The 19,698-nt window shown below is 35.4% G+C and overlaps 1 protein-coding gene across 1 annotated transcript in view; it reads right to left on the reverse strand.

Moving 5' to 3' along the window:
• Window positions 1–11,809: 11,809 nt before the first annotated feature.
• Window positions 11,810–19,698, reverse strand: part of LOC114324823 (probable actin-related protein 2/3 complex subunit 2) — a 58,552-nt gene continuing 50,663 nt past the window's right edge. The window contains exon 6 of the mRNA XM_028272695.2: window positions 11,810–15,394. Coding sequence (XP_028128496.1) covers window positions 15,367–15,394 — 28 coding nt within the window. The 3' untranslated portion in view covers window positions 11,810–15,366. The remainder of the gene's footprint in view (window positions 15,395–19,698) is intronic.

The following is a 19,698-nucleotide window of genomic DNA, read 5'->3' on the forward strand; positions in this document are numbered from 1 at the left end:
ACAGAATGGTAGATTCTTATTTTCGTGCAGCTGGATACATCTTCTAATTTCATTATTTTTCGTAACGCAAACCAACAACGATTGACACTTTGTATTTTGTTGTTAATCTCTGTTTATGAGTAATGTTATTGTCAGATGTGATCGTAGCTCCCAAATGTTTAAACTGATGCAGTGGCGGCTCGTGGTAATTTAAGGAGGGTGTTCAATTAAAGAATGTAATTATACGAACGGTGAATACGCGCCGCAGGCGAAACATTTTTGGGGCCTCGCCAAAAGATGTTCTGTAAAATGAAACCTATCTTTGACCCGATTAGTCGGGATGTCACACATTACACACTTTTTCTGTTTTGTGCAGAATATGATACCTACTGAATGATGGCGCTTCTTCGGTGGTGAAGGTGGAGGCAGAAGTTACGAATAATGAAATGGCTTTGTCAAAACTGTTTAAAAATCCGTTTATTTTAACGGCATCCAAAGACCGAGATTGAAATTATAGTTTTATTCTTTGAAAATACTAAACATGGAAAACAAAATAAAGAATGTAGTTTATCTATATTGTTCAACTTTAAAACAATGTTTAAACTTTTTGTTTCTATTGCACATTCCTGTACCAAGTTTATGTCCTGCCAAGTTAGTCCATTCTTTTTATAAGAAGTCGATTTTCAAAACTATTTGCATTTTCTTTTATAAACTTTACTGAATAAGGCTCCACCATCCTAAAAAAACTACCTACCAATATTGTATTTAATAAAATCCCACAACAGTAAATGCCAAACTGTGAATCGAAACGCTTCGGCCCCGGCCCGGTCTCTGTGTGCAGTGCACAAATGGTCAATGTTTTAAGATAGGAGAATCCCTGGTTCACGGATTTAAGAGCTCTCGTTCTTCTATAGGGTTACTGTATAGTCGTTGGGTTCAATTTGAATTCTGCACTTACCACGTGCATCTAGCGTAGCGGTGTTGTGCAAACAATTTATGTGATTAATAAATACAGTTATATTTTAATGCTACTATGATATTTATGAGATTTAAGAAAAAATATTTTAATGATATTTATGAGATTTTTAAAAATATGTATTTTAATGAAATTTGGTTGGGTGTTCACTGCACAAATGAACCAATGGAGAAACCGCCCCTGAACTGATGAACCCTTTCCTTTCTAAATCAATTGTTCTGGTTCATTGTAACGTTTTGCCTATTCTGTCTTGCTGATCCGTTCATATTGTAGCTATATATGTATTCTGTTTTATCTTCTTTCAGCGAAAGTAGCAAAAGCTAAAGCAGAAGCGTATTCAAACCTATACGATCAACTTGATACCAGGGAAGGCGAAGCAAATATATATAAAATAGCCAAACAGAGAGCAAAGAAAGCAAGAGATTTTAATCAGATTAGATGTATCCGAGATGAAACTAATAAAATACTAATTCACGAAAAGAGATGGAGAAAGTATTTTGACAGCTTATTAAATGAAGAATTTGACAGACAGCCTGTGGAGCTAACGGAAACAGTAACAGCAATGGTTACCAGAATAACAAACGAGGAAGTGGCTCAAGCGCTTCAAAAAATAAAGAAAGGAAAAGCAGTCGGACCAGATGATATTCCTGGGGAAGTATGGAGAGCATTGGGAGAGACAGGAATAAGGTGGCTAGCAGGTCTATTTAATAGAATTATGGAAGTTGGACAAATGCCAGACAAATGGAGAAGCAGTATATTAGTACCTGTCTACAAAAACAAGGGAGACATACAACAATGTACAAACTACAGGGCTATAAAACTACTTAGCCACACCATGAAAATATGGGAGAGAGTAATTGATAGACGGATACGTGAAGTAACCGAAATGTCCGATAATCAATTTGGCTTTATGCAGGACAGATCAACAACAGATACAATTTTCATTGTAAGGCAACTGATGGAAAAATACAGGAATAAAGAGACCAACGTTCATATTGTGTTCATTGATCTTGAGAAAGCATATGATAGAGTTCCTCGAGAGATTCTGTGGTGGGCACTCAATAAGAAAGGAGTCCCTGGCGAATATGTAAAGATTGTGAGAGATATGTATTAGGGAGTAACGACTAGTGTTAGGACAGGTGTGGGAGAGACTGATAAATTTCAGGTGAAAGTAGGATTGCACCAAGGCTCTGTGCTTAGTCCTTATATTTATTCTTATTAGTTTTGGACCAGATAACAGCGAAACTACAGGGTAGCATTCCATGTTGCCTAATGTATGCTGATGATGTAATGTTAATAGGAAATCGAGACATAACAAAAACTGGAACAGTGGAGACAAGCTCTGGAGGAAAAAGGTTTAAAACTTAATAGGACAAAAACAGAGTATTTGGAATGTTCATTAAAAGATGGAGTTACTACAAATAAAATGGTATCTTTGGATGGTGAAATGATTGTGAAAAGCAATAGATTTAAGTACCTAGGGTCGGTATTACAGAGTAATGGAGAAATAGATGGAGATGCATGCAGTAGGATTAGGGCTGGATGGATGAAGTGGAAAGAAGCGAGTGGTGTGTTGTGTGACAGAAAAATTCCAGTGAAGCTGAAGGGAAAATTCTATAAAACAGCCATAAGACCGGCTATGATGTACGGAACTGAGTGTTGGGCAGTGAAAAAGAAAGAATGAGAGAGCATAGGTTAAGCTGGTTTGGTCATGTTCGACGTCGAGACGTTAATCACCCAATACGAAGAATAGCTGAAGTGCAGATTCCTGGAAGGAGTAGGAGAGGAAGACCTGGGGGGAGACGATAATTCAGGACATGTTGGTAAAGGGAATTAGCATGGATATGACACAAGATAGAATTGTGTGGAGAAATGCAATTAGGGAAGCCGACCCCGCATAGGGATAAGGCAAAGAGAATGATGATGATACTGTAACGAAAGAGTTTCGAATCGGCGCAATAAACAGTCCCCGGCTTGGGAGAATTCCAACCGTCGGAATAACAGTAGCCGTGACGTCACAGAAGCGACGGCGCTGTGAGTGAAGATCTCCAGAATATTCATTAGGCCGAGGGATATGTAGACATTTCGAGAACAGGACCTATTGGCTATTTAAGCGGAGCGCGCTGTTATTAGAGTTTAGTCTTAAGCTAAAGTTTGTAAAGTAAACTTGTATAAATAAAAAATAAAGTCGTATATAAATTACGAACCGCTAGTTTTATTGTAATTAGAAGTAATTACACTAATCACGCTACAGTTGGTGTCGGTGTTCGGTTAACTTAGTGCGATATAAATAAGTGAATTACAGAGAGACTTTAAAAGACTTTTGAACTTTATTCGTCGGGAATAGTTAAAGTGCGTTGATTGTTCGGTATTCGGAAAGACTGTTAAAAGACATTTTAGAAAGTACGTGTGTGCCGACCAAAGATGTTGCTACAAGAACTTACAGTAAAACAGCTCCGTGAACAGCTCGAGGAACGGGATCTGGACAGCAGTGGGCTCAAGATAGTCCTACAAGCACGACTCGAGGATGTCCTCACGAAAAACGGAGAAGACCCAAAGACGTTCCACTTCCAGTCAGCAGAACAAGCAATCTTATCGAAATTAAAAACTGTTTCTGAAACGATCGATGATACTTCTAAGATAAATAATGAGAAATTCGAAACCATTTCTCAAAAGATCGACGAGACTTCTCAAGTAATTAAAGAAGTTTGTAGACAGAGCAACGAGAAATTTGAAAGTGTTTCTCAAGTAATTAAAGACGTTTGTAGACAGAACGACGAGAAATTTGAAGAGGTTTCTAGAACATTCGATAAGATACAGAAAAGCGTAGACGACAGTAAAGAAATGTTAGAAGAGAAGATCAAACAACTAGAGAGCAGGATAACCGATACAAAAGTACAACCATCAGTTAATGCAGCAACGTTAGATCCTTTAGTGAAAGATGAACTACCGAGAGACGAAACGTCGCATAATATGAGATTCAAATTACCACCATTTGATGGAAAGTCCTCTTGGTCCATATATCTTAGACAGTTTGAAGCTATTGCGACCGCCAATCATTGGACCGAACAAGAAAAGGCTGTTTCCTTGACTGCTGCTTTACGAGGTGATGCTGCAGATATATTAAGGTCAATTCCCAAGGGTCAAGAAAATTGTTACCAGACCTTGTTCACTCGTCTAGAAAAACGCTATGGAGATGCCCATCTACAACAAGTATACAAAGCACAACTGCGAAGTAGAAGTCAACGAGCAAGTGAGAATCTGCAAGAATTTGAAGCAGATGTGGCTCGTGTGGTGCGGTTGGCTTATCCAGAGGTGCCAGACAGCGTTTTAGAAGAAATTGCAGTAGATACCTTCGTCAATGGGCTGAAAGATAATGAACTACAGAAAGCTTTACGACTAGCAAGACCGAAAGTTTTAGATGAAGCACTTGCTATTGCATTGGAACACGAAACGGCTAGTCAAGCTTCACGAAACAATCGAGTAATAACCGTGGAAAAAGGCGATAAGAGAAAAGATGAACGTTTGGTGGAAATGGTACGGAGGGTGATTCGTGACACGATGCCGAAGAGACGCATGAAGAGGGCTGGAAGAGTTGGTTCAAATACAGATGCTTCCTCGATACGGCCATGCAGTGAAAGTTGTAATCACCGGCTTAAAGTAGATGAACAGCTTTGCCCTGTGAGACGAACTACCGTCGTTAATGAGCAATGGCAGCCACAACAGTTACAAGAAGCCCAAGAAGACGATCCATGTATAAAAAGAGTATTGGATTGGATGCGTCGAGGTGAGAGACCTAGTTGGCAAAACATTAGTGCATGTAGTCCGGAAGTCAAGGCCTACTGGAGCCAATGGAATTGCCTGATACTAAAAGATGATCTTCTGTACAGAACCTTTGAGAACGATGATGGTACAGAATCTAAGCTTCAGTTGATTGTACCTAAAAGTAAAGTGTCAGAAGTATTGCGTCAGTTGCATGACGGTACATCAGGTGGACACTTTGGTATTACGAAGACTCTGCAAAAGGTTCGAGAACGGTTCTATTGGGTGAACTGTAAAGATGATGTAAGAAGATGGTGCCAGAAATGTGAACTGTGTGCATCCGGTAATGGTCCAGTTGGTAAAAAGAGAGCACCCATGAGACAGTACAATGTTGGCAGTCCTATGGAAAGAGTAGCAATCGACATTGCAGGTCCATTTCCAGAAACCGATGCTGGAAATAAATACATTCTGGTAGCCATGGACTATTTTACGAAATGGACCGAGGCCTATGCATTACCGAATCAAGAAGCTGCTACCGTTGCAGAGGTACTTGTTAAAGAATTCTTCAGCCGATTTGGTGTTCCCTTGGAGATCCACTCCGACCAAGGGCGAAACTTTGAGTCAGCTCTTTTCCAAAACGTTTGTAAATTGATTGGTGCCAATAAGACCAGAACAACACCCCTGCATCCTCAATCAGATGGAATGGTCGAGAGGATGAACCGAACGATGGGTAAACACTTGTCCAAAGTTGTATCTGAACATCAGCGAGATTGGGACCAACACATTCATTTATTCCTGATGGCCTACCGCTCGGCCGTGAATGAAACTACAGGTCAAACACCAACCTGCCTGATGTTGGGTCGTGAAGTTCGTTTGCCCTGCGACCTAGAGTTTGGCTGCAGACCTTCCGAGGAATATGTTGCAGGCGAAGAATACGTAGACCGCCTGAAGTTACGAATGAACAACATTCATGAACTTGCCCGACAACACATCCAGATAGCCAGTGACAGAATGAAAGATCAATATGATTCTCGCTGCAAGAATGAAAGCTTCGAAGTAGGTGATCTTGTCTGGCTTTATAATCCACAACGTCGTCGAGGCCTGTGTCCTAAACTGCAAAGACAATGGGAAGGTCCGTATGAAGTTAAGAAGAAAATAAATGACGTAATATACAGAATTAAGAAGTTGCCAAACGGTAAACCAAAAGTTATTCACATAAATCGTCTTGCACCATATGCTGGCTCAAATGAAACAGAAGAAGCCCGAGTCCTCCAACAGGAGATGAAAGACGCCGCACAGCCAAGTTTTAATCAATTTATGTCAAATTACGCAGCGAGAAAGAGTGCTAGATTCGGCGTGACCACAGAAGTTCAGCAAGATCTGTTTGGTGTTCCAGAAAACGTCTCTCTAGCCCACTGTGTTGCCCAAGACCTCGAGATGACCAAAGGAATCTCGTCCGTATTCAATAGAAAGTTCGGCCGCCTGGAAGAGTTAAGAAATCAACAACCTAAAATTGGAAGAGTACTGCGATTGGAAGATGGTCCTCGATCTTTGCTGTATATGGTGACCAGGAAGTCTTATACGGACACGCCAAGCTACGAGAACATATGGCGTGCTCTAACTAATTTGAAGAAAATCGTGTGTAATTATGACATCAAAGATTTGGCTTTACCAAAAATAGGCCATGCAGTAGAAAATCTGGATTGGAAGATTGTGAGAAGCATGCTTGAGGTGGTCTTCAGAGAAACTGGCGTACGAATTACTGTGTGTTGCATGAACCCGAAGATGTCGGATCCTTCAAAGACAGTAGACTGTTATTTCTTCTTGAAGGGTGTATGCAAAGCTGGAGAGTCGTGTAGATTCCGCCATCCTGAGCCTTCATCTAGAGTTGCTGATCGGGACGCTCAGATCTTAAGAGGGGAGCAGTGTAACGAAAGAGTTTCGAATCGGCGCAATAAACAGTCCCCGGCTTGGGAGAATTCCAACCGTCGGAATAACAGTAGCCGTGACGTCACAGAAGCGACGGCGCTGTGAGTGAAGATCTCCAGAATATTCATTAGGCCGAGGGATATGTAGACATTTCGAGAACAGGACCTATTGGCTATTTAAGCGGAGCGCGCTGTTATTAGAGTTTAGTCTTAAGCTAAAGTTTGTAAAGTAAACTTGTATAAATAAAAAATAAAGTCGTATATAAATTACGAACCGCTAGTTTTATTGTAATTAGAAGTAATTACACTAATCACGCTACAATACTTTGTTTTATCTTCGTTTATTCGAAGGCCCAATTGTTTTGCTTCGTTTCTCAGTCTAATAAAGTCTTCCTGGACACTTATCGTTGTATTTCCTACTATATCTATACAATCGGCGAAAGCCAGTATAATGCGAAACACTTTTGGTATAGGTATATAATATGAGGATAATGTAATATAATGCGAGGAGTGTTTCTGTGCTCGTTTTCCTTACAATACGCTTCAAAGCGATACTGAAGGGAAGTGAGGATAAGGTATCTCCCTGTTTGAGACCACCGTGGATTGTAAAGAATGTCGACTGTTTTACTCTATTCATAACTCCCTCTACACATGCTTTTGTGATATTTATTAATTTCTTTGGTATGCCTAGTTCTACCAAGGCATTCCACAGTTCCACTAGTATAATACTATCATGTGCCTGCTTAAAATCTATAAAAAGCTGGTGTAATGTCTTGTTGCATTCCCAACATTTCTCTATTAACTGCCTAGAGGTATACCTCTATAGTTTGTGCAATCCATCTTATCACCCTTTTTGTGCATCGGAATAATAACACTCTCCTTCCAGGAGATCGGTAATTGATCTTCTTTCCAGGTTTGGCAAATTAGCTTACGAAAGGCATGATACATGAAGCAATCGAGAGGATGTCCCATTACCCAAGGCATCCAAAATAACGTTAAGTACAACACCTCCCCATTGGGTATGTTCTTCGATGGGGAGGGTAGTGGTACAGCTTGGTGGTCAGATAGGTACCACTCCATTACGGAGTATGACCAGCAATGGTCACAAAATAACAAACGAGGAAGTGGCTCAAGCGCTTCAAAAGATAAATAAAGGAAAAGCGGTAGGATGAGATGATATTCCTGGGGAAGTATGGAGAGCATTGGGAGAGACAGGAAAAAGGTGGCTAGCAGGTTTATTTAATAGAATTATGGAAGTTGGACAAATGCCAGACGAATGGAGAAGCAGTATACTAGTACCTGTCTACAAAAACAAGAGAGATATATGACAATGTACAAAGTACAGGGCTGTAAAACTGCTTAGCCACATCCAGAAAATATGGGAAAGAGTAATTGAAAGACGGATACGTGAAGAGACCGAAATATCCTAGAATCAATTTGGCTTTATGCAGGGCAGATCAACAACAGATGCAATTTTCATTATAAGGCAGTTGATGGAAAAATACAGGAGTAAAGAAACAAACGCTCATATGGTATTCATTGATCTTGAGAAAGCATATGATAGAGTTCCTCGAGAGATTCTGTGGTGGGCACTCAATAAGAAAGGAGTCCCTGGTGAACGTGAATATGTAAAGATTGTGAGGGATATGTATGAGGGAGTAACGACTAGTGTTAGGACAGGTGTGGGAGAGACTGATCAATTTCATGTGAAAGTAGGATTGCACCAAGGCTCGGTGCTTAGTCCGTATTTTCTCATTAGTTTTGGACCAGATAACAGCGAAACTACAGGGTAACATTCCATGGTGCTTAATGTATATTGATGATGTCGTATTAGTAGGAAATAGTGAAAGAGACTTAGAACAAAAACTGGAACAGTGGAGAATTTTCTGGAGGAAAAAGGTTTAAAACTTAGTAGGACAAAGACAGAGTATTTGCAATGTTCATTTGTACTAGTACACTTTAGAAGACCAAAAACAAGCATTTTTTCAAGATTTTTTTTCTCAGAACCTTTATTAAAAATGAACATAAAACTTTTTACATATTAATATCTAACTCTTAGAGAATACAAAAAACCTATCTTTTTTCATTTATGCACTTACAATAATATTGTAAAGGGCGCCAAAATCGAGGCATCGAAAAAAAGGAGTTCCGATGGCGGACAGTTAATCTTAGGATTGGGATCTCTAAAACAAAAAAATCGTACGGCATTAGAAAAAGGAAGGTTTCTTACGTGACAATTTACCACCGTTAGTGAAAAATTCCGCAAAAATAAGATTTTACGGAAATTTGAAAAAAATTTGTGAAAAAATCGCCCGTTTTTCTTCAGTTTTTCATGGTTAAAAAATATTTATTGTTTATTTTTTGGCCAAATTGTGGTAAATTGTCACGTAAGAAACCTTCCTCTTTCAAATGCAGTACGATTTTTTTGTTTCAGATATCCCAATCCTGAGATTAACTGTCCGCCATCATTTTTCGAGGCCTCGACTTTTGTGGCCTCTACAATATTACTGTACGTGCATAAATGAAAAAGGATATATTTTTTGTACTCTCTAAGAATTAGATATTAATATGTAAAAAGTTTCATGTTCATTTTTAATATGGGTTCTGAGAAAAAAATTCTTGAAAAAAATAATTATTTTTGGTCTTCTAAAGTGTACTAGTACCTTAAAGATGGAGTTGCTACAAATAAAATGATATCTTTGGATGGTGAACTCATTGTAAAAAGCAATAGTTTTAAGTACGTGGGATCGGTATTACAGAGTAATGGAGAAATAGATGGAGATGCATGTAGTAGAATTAGGGCTGGGTGGATGAAGTGGAAGGAAGCGAGTGGTGTGCTGTGTGACAGGAAAATTCCAATGAAGTTGAAGGGAAAATTCTATAAAACAGCTATAAGACGGGCTATGATGCACGGAACTGGATATGGGGCAGTGAAAAAGAAAGAGGAACAACGAATGCATGTGGCGGAAATGAGAATGGTTAGATGGATGAGTGGAGTGACAAAAAAAAATAAAATTAAAAATAAGTATATTAGGGGAAGTCTAGATGTGGCACCAATTGATGCCAAAATGAGAGAGTATAGGTTGAGATGGTTTGGTCATGTTTAACGTCGAGACGCTAATCACCCAATACGAAGAATTGCTGAAGTGCAGATTCCTGGAAAGAGTAGGAGAGGAAGACCAAAGACGTGGGGGGAGACGATTAGACAGGGCATGTTGTTAAAGGGGATTAATATTCATATGACCCAAGATAGAATTGTATGGAGAAATGCAATTAGGGAAGCCGACCCCGCATAGGGACAAGGCAAAGAGAATGATGATGTGCGTGTGTGTGAGAGGGACCGGAAAAAGCTTTTGCCGGTCCCTAACGTTCACTCTCCGGTCTTGATCAGCAAAACGATATTTTCTGGACAAAAATTATCCAGAAAGTGTACGGTCTTGAAAAAACATTTACATTGTTATTTCCTGTAATAAGTTCAAATTTCTTGTTAAGTGTCAACGCATATTCCTTACTTTTTTCATGTTTTTGTAACCTGACTAGTTTGTTTATTCCACATTTTTCTCTGCTAATGTTTCAGTTCCGTGGTGTGGGTTAACGGAATCAACTAAAATAAGTTTAAACAACGAACAATAATATATTTATTTTATTTTAGTCAAAAGGCGTGCTTATTCATCTCGAAAAAGGGTTTGATTGTTTGGCCTAGCAAGTGTTTGTTGACCGATCGACGCCTGCTGCGAGTGTGTGAAACGACCCGTGGTTGTATCTCGACTGCTGTGGATGAAAAAAGACCAAAAACGCTAATATGTTTGTGTTTCTACCATCTGGCCAGAAAGGCGATAAATTATTTAGATCTGGCGTTTAAAATTTGAAACATTTCTGCAGTTTTAAGAAACGTCTTCGAATGCATTTCCAAAGTGAGTTATTGACATAAGGTCTGATAAGGTAATTAATTTATGGGGAATTAAGTTTGTTAGAACTGAACACACCAAAAACATCTGGTTAGGGATACATTTCGTTTCGTAAAACTTAACGGGCCCTTCTTAGCATCTTCTTCTTCATGTACCATATCCTTTCAGAACGTTGGTTACCATCATAGCTCTCTTAATTTTATTCACTGCCACCCTAAATAGCATGCTTGTATCAACACCATACCAATTTCGCAAGTTCTTCAACCATGAGGTTCTTCTTCGTCCTGGACTGCGTTTGCCTGCTATTTTTCCTTGCATAATATTTTGTAGCAACCTATATTTGGGACCTCTCATTACATGTCCTAAGTATTCCAGCTTTCTCTGCTTGATGCTTTTTATGATCTCAGTAGTCTTGCTGAGACGTTCTAGTATTGTGGAGTTTCGAATCTTCTCCAACCAGGCAACTTTTAAAATTCTTCTATAGCACCACATTTCGAAAGCCTCAAGGCGATTTAGATCGATTTTATTCACAGTCCGGGACTCGACACCATAAAGTAAGACCGAGAACACGTAGCAGCGGAGTAGGCGGATCCTCAATGCCAATTTTAGGTCTCTGTTACATAACACCTTGGACATCCTTATAAAAGCGGCTCTAGCCTGCTCTATCCTAGATTTAATTTCGCTGTGACTTTCTGCGTTACAATTTAGTTGCTGTCCAAGGTAAACGATTTTATCAACTTATGTTTTATGCTGCTGTTTACTTATTACGAGTAATTTGGTTTTCCGTATGTTCAGATCCAGACCTGCCTCCCTACAACTCTCAACGACACTATCAAGTTGTCTTTGCAGATCTTCTTGACTAGAAGCTAGGAGTACTGTATCGTCCGCATATCGCAAATTATTGATGACTTCACCGTTCACAAGTATTCCTTCTTGTTTTTCAGAAAGAGCTTTTCTGAAAATTCTTTCGGAGTAAACGTTGACCTAACTTAGCATCTGGTTTGTATATTAAATGTGAATTTTATATGACCCATATTATTTCGTTTTGAGAAAAGTTATTAAAAATTAAAATTAGCAAAAATAGTAATTAAAGCGTGTCGCCACATTTCTATTATAGGTATTATCTGTTTTATTTTAGTTCCCACTAAAAAGTGGTCTATCTATATTTGGCCCTCTACATGACCGTATATGCATAACGTTTTTTTCCAACATCATTATCTTCATTATTATATTAAGGTATTACAAAAACAACAAAATACATTAAAATAACATTTTATTTTCTAAAATTGCAGAACAACTGTTACTGTCTATTTGTTAAATAATATTGTACAAACATATCTGTATAACAGAGTTAAAAAAGAAACAAAATCATAATATAAAAGTTAAAAAAAAAAAAGAAATTTAAGTATAATTTTACAACTTTCAAAATGGTACAAATGGACACACCACTTAAATTATTTCACAAAAACATTCTCTTATAAAACAGCCAGAGAAATATTAAAATTAAGCAAAAATACTATACAGGGTGCACCAGGAAAGTAAATAAATCTTTTAGAAAAATGGCGTAAACTAGGATTAGAACTCTTATTTCTATTTTTGTTATTCAAAATGCTTAAAGATAATTATTATAAACTATAGGGTGCACTCTGTAGTTCAAAATTTCGTGAGTAGTAATCAAAATGTACATATTGTTAAACGAGTGCTCATCCACAACTTTTGGGGAAGCACAATTCAATTTTTTTTCTATATACAATATATTCTGTTTCACAATCAATTCTGTTACAAAACTATTTGTCATTATTTGATTAAAAAGAACTTTTTATCAATAATTTGCTTATATGTAGTCATCGAAAACCTGATAAGTGTAGTAGTCTATGTAATAAACATAACGTGGTTTGGAGGTTTAGTCACCTCCAAAAGAATACTCATAAACTAATATATAAAACACGCTGTATTTTTCTGTCACCGTGTCACAAAAAAAATTGGCCAGCGCAAGTACCTACATATAATAATTACTGGTTCACTACTTTCTGCAACATAAAAAATAATATGTATTTAACATGATCGCTCATGGGTAATATTTCATTTTTCCTACTATACATAATAGTAGGGGAGGAAAGGATACTAAATTTGAAGGTACTAAAGCGTTATGGGGACCTATTGGGTAGTGAAGATTAGGTCCTAAAACAATAAAGTTAAGTTTTCCATTTTAGTGGAGACTTTCGATTTTTTAAATTAATTTTCCAATATTGTTCTGAAGCTATTTCTTTGTGGCATTTATGTAATTTATTATTCTAATTGGAAAATAAGCCACAATTTAACTTGAAAAATGATTTTATTTTAACGTTTCGACTCCCACTTCGAACGTCGTTGTCATAATACAAAATATTAATAAATTAAACAAAAATGTTGTAAAAAATTCTTCTAATAATTTAATCAGACTCATTCATATCGGCAATTCAGACATATATTATACATTTTAAAGTAGAAGACTTTAAAATGATATGCCAATATTTATGAGTTGCGTTCCTGGGACGACTTTATTGAAAGATAGTTCATTCGATTACATTAAATCAACTTTAACTCAAGAATATCCGTCACAAAAAAATCATAGCATGTGATCTGTCTTTAAAAAGACAACCGCATGCAATGGTGACAGTAAATAAATAATTTTTTTTACTAAGCAACAACATTTTTGTTTAATTCATTAATATTTTGTATTTTGACAACGACGTCCGAAGTGGAAGTCGAAACGTTCAAATAAAATAATTTTTCAAGTTAAATTGTGGCTTATTTCCCAATTTAGAATAATAAATTTAATTTTACATTTTCAACAACCGTTTTTTCCGATTATAGCGCCATCTATCCATAATTCGAAAAAATGTCTCAAATAAAAGTCACTTATAGATTTTCCAAAAATATTGAATACGTGTATTTTTCAGTTTTTCGATTTGATGTTCATTTCGAGAAATATCGCGGGGTTCCTATTATAAAATTTTAAATTTGCCCTCACCCCTCTCCGTGAAGGGTCGTGTTTGGTATCATTCGATAGATTTTTGAAAATATCTCTATGACAACAAATAGAGTAGTAAGGACTGCGATAGACCGTTCCCCAATAAAAAGCCGATGTAACAACAATTTTCTGGAGGCACTTAAAAAATAGTTATGTCTGCACAAAAAGAAGAAGAAACATTAGATTTTAATGATCGTATTAAATGTTGAGCTTATTTTTCATATATTTCTTCAACAATGTCGATAATTGTTACCCTCCTTCTTGGTGTTCTGTAATAAATAAAATATCGCCAGATATAAAAAGAACAAGGTCTTAACATATTATACTATGTAAATAAACAAATATACTCACTCACAATCACTTTTGTTTACCAGACGAGCGGTTTCTGTCTCTACAATATACAAAGCATCATCAGGTCTCGGTAGACTATTATAATCGCACCTCCGCTCAAACAGTGTCAAAAGCAAAAACTGTTAAAATTAGTATAATATATATTTTAATAACTATTTTAGCCAGTTACAAAGGTTTTTGAAGCTCAACAAAATAGTGTATTTATTCTGCTAAAAATATATTTTTTTTTTATTATTTGTGACACTATACAGATAAAATAACGAAAAATTTACGATTATTTATCAAAAGTGCCTCTTGCAGTACATAATATAACATCATTATTATTATCTGGTTAACAGGCTTGTTCCGTTGGTGGTTAACGGAAACAATTAACTTAAATTAAAATAAGTGTAAAAACAACGAACAGTAATATATTTATTTATTTTGGGTAAACAAATAAACAATTTGAAAAATTAGGCCAATTTTAAAATTTTTGTTGTTTTTGAACTCTCCTGTTGATGCTCTACAACGTTTAGGGAGGGGGGTAGGCAATTGGGAGTGATGTTGTAAAGCTACAGCACTTTGAAAATGAGGATATGCCAGATTTTAACAAAATTAGAAAAAATTGTGATTTTTTAATCGCCCGTAAAAGTTTATCTATTGGACCGATTCCGGACTTTTTTTTGATCGACGGGAAATTGTGCCTTCTTTAAATTACTATATAATAGCTTTTCACGTAGGATTGACCGTTTTAGAGTTATGAGCAACAAACTGAAACAAGTCCGAAAATTTCGAGGTTTTTCGGCCGCCAAAAATTTTCCACAACCTCCTCGAGGTCGAAAACTTGGATTTGACATCACTAAACATGTACAAACAACACCCTAAAATTTCATTAACTTCGGAATTTTTCGTCGCTAAAAGTACTTGCCGACTGGACTATAACTGTTGGTTCACTATTTGAGCGGAGGTGCGTAATGTAGAAAGCGGAACTGGTCGTTTGGGGTAAATAAAACTGATTGTGAGTAAGTCTATTAGTTTATTTCATTTTACTATGGACTCACTCAGGCAATCTATTTAATATTTGCAAAATAGAATTGTAACATAACTGTTTGTGACGCACGACTTTTAATAGCTGAAACATCAGCTCTAATATATCATATTTATTTAACGAGATGTGACTATATTTTAATTTATTAAATTTAAAAACATAACTGTTTCATTCCAAGCTAATATTAAAATATACTTTATCTATACAATACTGAAAGTGTAGGAAGTAATAAGAAACATGTAATAAATATACGAGGTATTAGATATAGATGTTAATGAGGTGTTTACAAAAAAAACATACATATATGTATATTGGATTAGAATCAAACAGTTCGATTTTAAATGGCTAGGGTTTAGGTTGAAACCTCGGCAGTTGATTTTAGTCCTTGTTTGAATGGATCGTTTCACTTAATCATTTACACATCAATCTCTTCTTATGAAAGTTCTTCCACTGAAAATAAATACAAAATAATATTTAAGCACATACTTTAAACAAATAAACTGTAACATAAATGTATAATTGTAAATATTTTATCTTAATTTTTAAGACTCCTGTATATAATTTTTCTTAATTATTATTATTATGAAAACGAATTAAGAGTCTCACGCATACGAACAAAAGTGCGGATCGGCTTGGGGATTTGGAATCGGAGTTATCTAAGACGCAAGATAAACAAGTAGCCGCCTTGACTAATTTTAATAGTTTTCGTTTATTGGAAAAGGTCGGTACATACTTTGAACCACTTTTAATAGGTTGGTTCTCAGGGGAAAACGGAAAAAGGAGATTAGATGTAAGAGATTTTTATTTAGCGTAGGGGTGCGAGAGTCAGCCGATTTTGAAATTCGAATGAAAGAGGCTGTATTTGGCGATAATCGAAAGGACGCGAAGTTTAAGACGTAACTTATATATTGTCATATATTAAGTAGATAAACGCGATTATTTCAAAGACATTTTCTTTTGTGAGAACTCATAAAATTTTAGTCGCAATTACACAAACACTTTACATTTCGTCAATTTAATAGTATCTATAACAGGGGTGTCCAACTTGCAATGCCTCAAGGGCCAAAACTAAAACCTTTGATGTTGTCGCGGGCCATATAATAATTTTGTTACAAGTAATAACAAAATAAAGTGAGGTATAAAAATAATTAAAACAAAAAAGAGTATTATTTCTTTTATTGCTCAACAACTACATTTTTTTATAAACGGAAAATTTATTGATAACACTTTTCAATAATCAAGACAAACATTGCAAAAGCAACGAAAAAGATGTATCCAATTAGTGTGAGGACTGTGGTCGATCGGCTTCATCCACCAATGAAGAAATGTCCACCTCCAGTTCAGTTGTAGACAGTCTCATAAGATGACGTAAGGAAGAATCGGTAAGGTTGCTTCTGTTTTTGTTTTTTATGTATTTCATGGAGGAAAAGGCACTTTCACATGTATATGTGCTTCCGAACATTGACGTCATTTTCAGTCCAAAATCTCGCAGGTTTGGGAATTTCTCCTTTGACAGTAATTTGAAAAATTCAGGTCCCTTTTCTTGTCTGGTGATTAGGAACATGTCTGCTTGAAGATCACATAACTCAAGCTGTAAGTTGGGTGGTTGATCATCAATGGTTGCTCCAAGAGGGTTATTATAAAGTAGTACACTGCTTTTGAGACTTTTGCGTTATGTTGCCGGTTAATAGCGCGCTCATCATTGTATTATAACCCGTCGATCAATAAGTCCCGGGCCTAACTAGTAAAACAACAGTTTTTTGCAAAAATGACTTTATTAAACGCTTTTATTTAGTTCAATATTTTGCGTCAAATTTTTAGACGTTAATTTGACTGCCTTTTCTTCAATGCAAATGAATGAAAATTTGCAGACATATGCATTCGCGGGAACAATACACGAATAGTCAATAAAAAAACATTTTTCATGTTTGTTAATTGTTTAAATAAAAAAAAACGATTTTAATGGAAAATGCTTAAATTCTCTTGTTTTTTACAATGTAAAAACTTGAGACTTTTACGGATTGTATAGCTAATGATATGAACAATACATAATTTCACTTTTTACGTTAATTGTTTACGTTATGCTTCATTAATAAACAATAAAGTCTCAAATTTTTTGCCGATTCCGAATACCTTTGTACATATCTTAATAAACATGACGATATATTTTAATGTTTGAAAAGTGTAAGACTAAAAAGTAAAAAATAAAAAAACATGAAAAAAACAATTTTTAAGAAACGCTTTTCTTTACGAGTGACTAAAATTAAAAATATTATAAAAAAATCAACTAAAAGGCAAAAAATTAAAAAAAAAAATTGAAAAAATCTAACACACTCGTTAAAGAAAAGCGTGGGGCGAAAACCGTTTATTCGATGAACACGCGCCATGCTTTTCCTTGACGGATGTGTTAGATTTTTTCAATTTTTTAAATTTTTTGCCATTTAGTTGATTTTTTATAATATTTTTAATTTTAGTCACTCGTAACTAAAGAAAAGCGTTTCTTAAAAATTGTTTTTTTCATGTTTTTTTTATTTATCAAAATAATCTCCTTTGGCGGCGATAAACACATTTCTAATTTTTCGATGCCGTCTTTGTAAAACAATTTATCTTTGCCTTTCAAATAGGCTTCAGTTTCGGTGATTACTTCCTCATATAGCGATATCTCTTGCCACGGAGCATCTTTTTAAGATCGGAAAAAGATGGTAATCGCTGGGTGTGGAAGCAATTCAAAACCTAATTCGTGTATTTTTGCCATCGTTTTCATCCACTTGCAGGATTGTTAACTCTACGGACTTTTCCGTAGATCTACGGATTTTCGAAAATATTTCGGATTTTCAGATATCAACCAGATTTCTACGGATTTTTCAGCTGCAGCCATCAAGAAGCTAAAATGAGGATTTTTTACTCTTAAGCTGTCATTCTTCTTCTTTTTTGGTCTGTCAAGTGCCATTCTTCTTCTTTTTTGGTCTATCAAGTGTCATTCTTCTTCTTTTTAGTCTGTCAAGTGTCATTCTTCTTCAGCGGTTTGTTGCGTGTTGTAGTGATGTTGATTATAGTTACTTTCGAGTATTCGTTACAAATCGTTACTTTTGTATCATTTACAAAAAATGTATAAAAAGTAATCATTTACAGTATTCGTTACTTTGATTACTATGATTACTTTTGTAACTTTTGTATTTGAGTACCGGTAATCATATCGAGAATTGTATTTCTCAGTGGGTAGGTATTTTGTCTCGGTATTCCGATATAACAACGACCTTCACCGATCTGTTTAAGGAATAAAAATGATTTGATTGCTATGATTACTTTTGTTACTTTTGTATTTTGTAACGAAGTAATCAGAGTAATACTCTGGGCTAATTAGCAAAATACAAGGAAAAGTTATTTACCAGCAATTTTATTGCTGGAATCGAATCTTATTATTGTATGTATTAATAATATAGATATGCAAAGTCCGCAGATAATGTGCTACTTTTTTTATAAACAAAATGGCGCCCAAAAATCGTGTTTTTTTCAATTTTTGCTCTATAACTCCAAATATTTTAACTTTAGACCAAAAACAGCCAAATAATTCACCGCAATTAAATTCTGCATAGAGACGTGTTTTCTCCGATTTAATTCGACGAAAACTTGCTCCGGAAAAAGCGGGTTTTTCCAACAAAACCTTTCCTTTTCAACTAAACTTTTAGATAAGTAGTTTTTAATTAATAATTAAATAACTTGGTAACGTAAAAGCCCTTTCCGTATATATTATAATTTCAGAAGTCTATCGACATTGAATGAACAGTTTAGCAACAATTAAAATGTTAATTAAAAATTTACGGTCGCTATAATAACGACAATAATTATGATGCATAAGAATAACTATGATTTTTTCATAAAAAGACACTATACCTATCTAATGTACTATACAGAATTGAAATTGGACTATTTAAGCGGCCTCAGGAATATTTTAAAATTATAAACAATTTTTTGGCTTATAATCAAGTAGAATATCTCGGGAAATATTAAACTAAATTAAATTGTGAAAACGGTATTCGAAAGACAGCGGCAGGACGCTTCTTTTAAAAGAAAAAACGTTTAATTATAACGAGTGGTTCCTGAGATACAACCGGTCAAAGTTGACCGGAATTTACGGCAAAGATATAAAGAATAGGATCATAATTTTCAAACCATCACCTTTTTATTTTTGTCCTCTTTCTCCACACCAATTTTCAGATCTTTAAAATCCTCATAACATATATTATTATAATAGAAACTATCGATAATACGTGTGAAAATTGCCAAAAATAGCAAAATTCCAATCAAAAATTAGGTTGGAGAAAATGTAACCCTCAAAGTTCAAAATCGGTATACGTTAACAAAATGCATTTTCTCGGCTTCCCATGGAGCAATTTCCTTCATTCTTTTTTTGTTCCCTAATAACTCGAGTAGAGCCATCGAACTAACGCATTATTAAAAATGTCAAACTTGCTTTTGTTTTGATATAATAGATTAATTTATTTATAAGAACAGAAAATTACATATTTTTCCAGTTGTAGGCTTTTTTTAGATAAACTTACTACAAGTGTACCTTTTAAAGTTAAAAACATAAATATTCTCATTTGAAAGCTGTATAATTATTTAAACAATTTTTATTTAAACAAATTAAAATATTGTGTTATAATAAATAAATTAATTTATTATAACAAAACAAAAGCAAGTTTGACATTTAATAATGCGTTAGTTCGATGGCTCTACTCGAGTTACTTGGG

Source organism: Diabrotica virgifera, chromosome 4 (assembly GCF_917563875.1).
Source record: "Diabrotica virgifera virgifera chromosome 4, PGI_DIABVI_V3a".
In the NCBI taxonomy this organism is placed as follows: Eukaryota; Metazoa; Arthropoda; class Insecta; order Coleoptera; family Chrysomelidae; genus Diabrotica; species Diabrotica virgifera.